Here is a 6453-nt window from a genome sequence, read left to right on the forward strand (position 1 = left end):
TGATCTGCCCGCCTCGGCCTCCCAAAGTGCTAGGATTACAGGCGTGAGCCACCGCGCCCAGCCTAATTTTTGTATTTTTAGTAGAGATGGGGTTTTACCATGTTGGCCATGATGGTCTCAATCTCCTGACCTCATGATCTGCCCACCTTGGCCTCCCAAAGTGCTGGGATTACAGGCGCGAGCCACCGTGCCCGACCACATCATTTCTTTTTAATTTATGATTCAGAAAATATACATTTGAAATTGAGAATGATTTTTGTATTTTTTGAGTTTTATAATGAAGGGTTATTGTATCAAGCACAGCCAGCTCACCTGGCTGATTTTTTTTTATTTTTATTTTTGTAGAGACAGGGTCTCACTATGTTGCCCAGGTTGGTCTCAAACTCCTGGACTCAAGCGATCCTCCCACCTCTGCCTCCCAAAGTGCTGGGATTACAGACATAAACCACTGTGTCCAGCCTCCAATCTTTTTTCAAAATCAGAGCAATAATTTTCAGCGTGTCACTTTTTCTTTTCCTTCCCTCATACCAGGAAAGAAGGGGGCAAATAATAAAATAACTCAAAAAATAATAAGTAAGGAAAAAGAATAAAAGGTAAAAAAAAAAAAAAGAAAAAAAGAAAACCTGGAAATTTTAAAACCAGATAGTCAACTTCTGAAGTTGATGATAAAATAAATTTCTCATTGATTTAAAATTTCATCTGAATGTTTTAGTCTAAAAGAAATGAAATCAGTAACTGCCTAGATCATAACATACAAAAAATTCATAAGTTTTAAGAGTTAAATAGAAATTAATAGACACAAACAAATCTCAGAAAATTTAACCAAAAAAAGCAAGTCCAGAGACAAAACCGTTCCACTTACCAGAGCTTCTACTGTACTGAGATCTTTTATTTTGTTTCCACTCAGATTGAGGTAGGTAAGATTTGGACATTTCTCTGCCAGGACTTCCAAGCCTCCAGAAATTATGTTATCACTAAGCTCCAACTATACATTCAACATAGGAAAAAAACAAAGAATGGTAAAGGTATCATATCAAAGCTTTTTTTTTTAAACGAAGTATCACTCTGTTACTCAGGCTGGAGTGCAGTGATGCAATTTCCACTCACTGCAACCTCCGCCTCCTGGGTTCAAGCAAATTCTCCTGCCTCAGCCTCCCAAGTAGCTGGGATTACAGGCACCCGCCACCACACCCAGCTAATTTTTGTATTTTTAGTAGAGATGGGGTTTCACCATGTTGGCCAGGCTGGTCTCGAACTCCTGACCTCAGGTGATCCACCCGCGTCGGCCTCCCAAAGTGCTGGGATTACAGGCGTGAGCCACCACACCTGGCATATCAAAGATTTTTAAAGTATATCAATTTGAAGAAAAAAAAAAACTGTCATTCTCTCTGGCTTCAAGAAACTATCACTACAGATCATTAATTTCCAAATTCCTTTCTACATCTGCCAAATAATGTATTAGAACACCTACATAATGGGCTCTTAACCCAGCATGGATTCTAGTTGTACTACATTTGGATTTCATGATGTAGAGAAAAATATTTGGTATATATTAAATACAAATTCATATTATAAGGCAATTCCACTATTAGATTTAAATTTCTAGGCCAGGCACAGAGGCTAACTCCTCTAATCCCAGCACTGTGGGAGGCTGAGGCAGGAGAATGACTGGAGCCCAGGAATTTGAAACCAGTCTGGACAACATGGTGAAACCCTGTCTCTGCAAAAAATACAAAACTTAGCCAGGTGTGGTGGCACATGCCTGTAGCCTCAGCTACTTGGGAGGCTGAGGTGGGAGGATGCTTGAGCCCCGGAGGCAGAGGTTGCAATGAGCCAAGATCACACCATGGCACTGCAGCCTGGGCGACAGACTAAGACCCTGTCTTAAAAATAAGTAAGTAAATAAATTTATAAAAGCAGTATTAGAGCTGATTCTCAAAATCCTATATAACTTTTTCTTATCTCTAGAAACTTAAAAACTTCTAATTAGCAAGCAGAATGGTCATTCCATTTGGCCAAACACTAGACATAACAGCCATGACATTTAAATCATGATGCTTTACCTAAATGCCAACTTACTTTTCGAAGTTTATTTAAGCTGGGAAGCCGGGCCAGTGAACTTAGTTCCACATTAGCCATACTCAGAAATTCTAGTTCTTTGAAAGTATCATTCAGGCCTTCAATTTCTCCATTTACACACAGGCAATTATCAAGGACTAACTCTGTCACCTGTAAGAGGGAAAACATTAATTAATGATTCTTTAGTTTGTAATCTGTTTAGGTAGAGACCTGGGTCTTGACACTTTGGAAATGTAACTATTAAAACCACCAATCTCCAGTTTGATTGCCCATCAGTTAAAACAAAACACAACACAACAAAAACCCCAGCAATCCCCTTACACAGATCCTTTTCATTTCCCCCCAAAACTGATATACAGTCTAAAGTCATCACTATAATCTTTTTAATTTCTTTTTTCCTTTTTTTCCTTCTTTTTTTTTTTTTTGAGATGGAGTGTTGTTCTGTTACCCAGGCTGGAGTGCAATGGCACGATCTCGGCTCACTGCAACCTCCAACTCCTGGGTCCAAGCAATTCTTCTGTCTCAGCCTCTCAAGTAGCTGGGATTACAGGTGCATGTCACCACTCCTGGCTAATTTTTTTGTATTTTTAGTAGAAACAGGGTTTCGCCATGTTGGCCAGGCTGGTCCTGAACTCCTGACCTCAGGTGATCCTCCCCCTCAGCCTCCCAAAGTGCTGGGATTACAGGGATGAGCCACCTCGCCTGGCCATTTTTTCAATTTAAACTGGGACTAAAGTTCAATGCCTGCTTCAAATCACTGATACATAAGAAACAAACGTTGAAGAAGTTCCCATGTGAAACCTGTTTCTGACCCTGACAAGGAGGACCCTCAACATCAGAGAATATATTTATGCAAGGAGCGGGTACCTGAGCTACCAGGAAAAGATTCAAGTGAGCTGCCCTAAAACCTACAAAGAGCACCAGGCGCAGGGGCTCACGCCTGTCATCCCAGCACTTTGGAAAGCTGAGGCAGGTGTATCACTTGAGGTTAGGAGTTCAAAATAAGCCTGGCCAACACAGTGAAACCCTGTCCCTACTAAAAATACAAAACTCAGCCAGGGGTGATGGTGGGCACCTGTAATCCCAGCTGCTTGGGAGGCTGAGACAGGAGAATCACTTGAACCCGGGCGGCGGAGGTTGCAGTGAGCCAAGGCCGCACCACTGCACTCCACCTTGGGCAACAGATTGAGACTCTATCTCAAAAAAAAAAACCTACAAAGAGAAGAAACTGTTTAATCACTTTTTCAGTTTAAAACCCCTTCTCTTTGGTTGATAAATACCATCATAACTCAAAAAAACCTCCTTACCCTTTATGAAGAAATGTTAGAAAGCTCCTCTGGGAACAGCCCAGAGGGTATTATTGGTTCTCACATCCAGGCCAAACAGTATCACCCAAAACAATACATTCTTAACAAAATGTTATTTCTTCCTACCACTCTGGTATAATAGCATTTCTGTGCACTTTTCCCCATTCGTCAAGGAGTGGGGCTGAATTCCCTGTTAGGTAAAGAGTTTGTAGTAACAAACTTCCTGGTGTGGGCTTGAATGGACTTGATCTTTAAGGGAAAGGCCGAAGATCCTGGTTCTCTATACCCAGTATGAAAACCTGTTTGAGGTATCCAAGGGCTAAAATTTGGCAACAAGGAATGCCACCTTCTCTATTTGAATACGATTTTGACATAATTATTTCTGTTGCCAGAGAGAGCATCTTGAGCTCCGTTTTGGAGAAGTGGAAACTATGGCCCAGAGAACAAGAATGGCTTGCCTAGAGTCACACTTGGTTTGCCGCAGGGCTGTGAATTGGTTCGTCTTCACACTCCCCATTTAGTTGATGAGTGGGGGCTACTAGATTTGGTGTCAGAAAACCAATTCCTCCACTTGTGTAAATCATTTCACTGCCCTGAGACTCCGTCTGCTAATTTGGATTCTAGAATAACACAATCCACCTTACAAGTGTGTAAGGAGGAAAGCAAATAACACACGGGAAAAGTGCTTTGTAAACTGTCTATACAAATGTAAGAGACCGTTATTACAACACAGAGGAAGAAGCTGAAAAAAGGCAACGTCCTGCACTCCCAAAACTGGCAAAGAAATTACTACAATCACTAAGTGAAAGAATCCTGGCGGGGGAGGGATTCAATTTTCCAACCCAAGCCACCAAAAAGTATTCTAAACGTGTGCTTGTGAGAAACAGCTTTTAAAGTTTGATTTTGTTTTTTCCCTGAAGCCCCTAATAAGTTCTAGAAACTTCAAGATCTCTCCGGGATGACCCTGATAGCAAGCAACTGTTTCCCCTCCCTGGCCCCTGCCAATTTCAGAAAACAGGCGCCTTAGGAAAAAAAAAAAAGTCTTAGTTGCCATTCCACACGCAGGACGCGAAAGCCCAGACAGACCCTGCTCATCCTCTATGCCGGTCTGCACAGACACCACCCCAGTTATATCCTTCTATCGATCGGTCGATCCAGCTACAGACAACTCCCTTACATTCCAATTCTAGGGCTTCTTTCAGCAAGACAGATGCTTTCCTCTGCGAGGCTCCCCGCTGGCCACCGGCCCCGCTCTCGCGACCTGCCGCTCCGACTGACGGGAAACCCCACACCGGGCGGGGACTCCCCAAGGAAAAAAGCGGTCGCCTCCCAACCCGCGTTGCCCTCGCGCCTTCGCCCTGGGTAGGTGAGGCCGAGGAGGCAACCGCGAAAAGGAGGCTGAAACGCCTCCTGCCCGACCCCCGAAAAGTTGACCGCGACCCCGCCTCATGTGGCCCCTCCCAACCCCGTCTCTTTAAGGCAACAGCAGTGAGAGCGCATCATTTCGTTTCGGCGAACCCATCTTTAAAGCACGAAACTACTACGTCCCTTATGTTGAGTTTTGTGAAACCGTCTCCAGGGATCAAATTCAGACTTGCGGCCACACGACGTGCCACATGTCGTTACACTGCGGGGGAAGAAGCGGATTACGCCTCCCGTCCCCTCCCCACCTCCGGTCACTGCGACGAGTCCCCAAACTCGCCCGCGGTCAGAGAACCCGCCGCTGACCCAGATTCCGCCGGGCGGAGGGCGGAGGGCGGCGCGCGCGGCTTCCCGGAGGAGTGGGCGCCGCCGGAGCAGACAGTGCGCGGACCCTGAAAGCGACCCCAGTCCGCGCCCGTCGCGACGTCGGACGCTCAGGGCCTCGAGGGCGGGGGAGCCCACCCCCCAAAAAAGATGAGTTGGCTGCACTGCAGAAAAGTTGGACTAACTTCTCAGGCGCCGATGGCTGCGGCAGGGGCCGAGTGGGAATGGGGGGTCGCGCCCACGCCGCTGGCCCCCAGGAGGAGGAGCGCCGGGAGCGAAGCGGCAGAGCGCCCCCACCAGCCCGCTTCCCGCCCCCACGAGGCCAGGACGCCCGACTCGATGAAAGCCGAAAGGAGCTAAGCCCCCATGCACACACAAAAACGCCCCTAGAAACTTCAATCCTTCGCCATTTTAAGTAGAAGATTTTAATGATTTAAAACTTAAAATTAAACATTTCCCCAACCCTAAACGGGGGGCGCGGGGGCTAACTTATTACTCCATCCCCGCACACCCACCCAGGACCACCAGAAATCCGATCCTCAGAATACAGGACTGATGGGGAAGGGGTGGGGGCTGAGTCATCTCACCTCCTCCGGGGCTCTGTTCCTTAACTCCAGGTTAATCTTCTTCTTCATCTCCATGTCCTCCTCTTGCTCTTCAGCTACTACTCTCCTTCTTTTCCCTTTCCTGCCTTTCCCAATACCCCCAACCCAAAATTTTTAAGAGATTTAGAAATGAATGAAAAGGAACGCAAATATAAACGCCCACTACCACCAGATAGGTGTGGGGGAGAAAGAAGAGAATAGCAAATGGAGTCCAAGAGTTGGGACTCTAACTCAGCTGCCCCCACCTCCTTGTCCACACACTAGCGCGCGCACTCACACGCACGCACGCGCGCACACACATACACACACATACACACACACACACACCCGCAGTTCCTTCCCCTTCAATGGCTGCTCAGAGACTGAGCCTCCATGACACGGCACCGCCAACCCCCTGGCCTACACTCCACCCACCTCCCAAACGTATTGGTTGATTCTTCAGCGTCACGTTATTCCATTGGGCTAGGTAAATGTCTATCAGTCTTCAGGGAGGACCTGGACCAGAAACTCCGTATCTATTGGCTACGATCAAGGGCGCAGTTAATTTTGATAGGTCCAGGAGGGTGTACGTCCCGGAGAAATGATTTTGAATCCCAGTACCCCCCCTACTTTTCTTTATGTAGTTGGCGCGCTTTCCCTAGGCACTCGGACGGTTTTGTTGTCTGTTGGATTTGGTTTTTAGTTTTTGGTTTTTTTATTCTGTTGTTAGTGTTAAA

General features: G+C 46.3%; 1 protein-coding gene across 5 annotated transcripts in view; it reads right to left on the minus strand.

The window, feature by feature from the left end:
• ANP32E (acidic (leucine-rich) nuclear phosphoprotein 32 family, member E) overlaps positions 1-6150 on the minus strand; it is an 18276-nt gene extending 12126 nt beyond the window's left edge. For 3 of the 5 annotated variants that reach the window (XM_011937771.1, XM_011937768.1, XM_011937767.1), the window contains exons 1-3: positions 5720-6150; positions 2080-2229; positions 863-985 (exon numbers count right to left, since the gene is read on the minus strand). In XM_011937771.1, coding sequence (XP_011793161.1) covers positions 863-985; positions 2080-2229; positions 5720-5773 — 327 coding nt within the window. In that variant the 5' untranslated portion in view covers positions 5774-6150. Of the gene's footprint in view, positions 1-862; positions 986-2079; positions 2230-4563; positions 4665-5719 lie in introns of those variants that run through there. The other 2 variants (XM_011937770.1, XM_011937769.1) reach the window with 2 other exon arrangements.
• Positions 6151-6453: the final 303 nt, after the last annotated feature.

Source organism: Colobus angolensis, unplaced genomic scaffold (assembly GCF_000951035.1).
Source record: "Colobus angolensis palliatus isolate OR3802 unplaced genomic scaffold, Cang.pa_1.0 Scaffold169, whole genome shotgun sequence".
Classification (NCBI taxonomy): Eukaryota; Metazoa; Chordata; class Mammalia; order Primates; family Cercopithecidae; genus Colobus; species Colobus angolensis.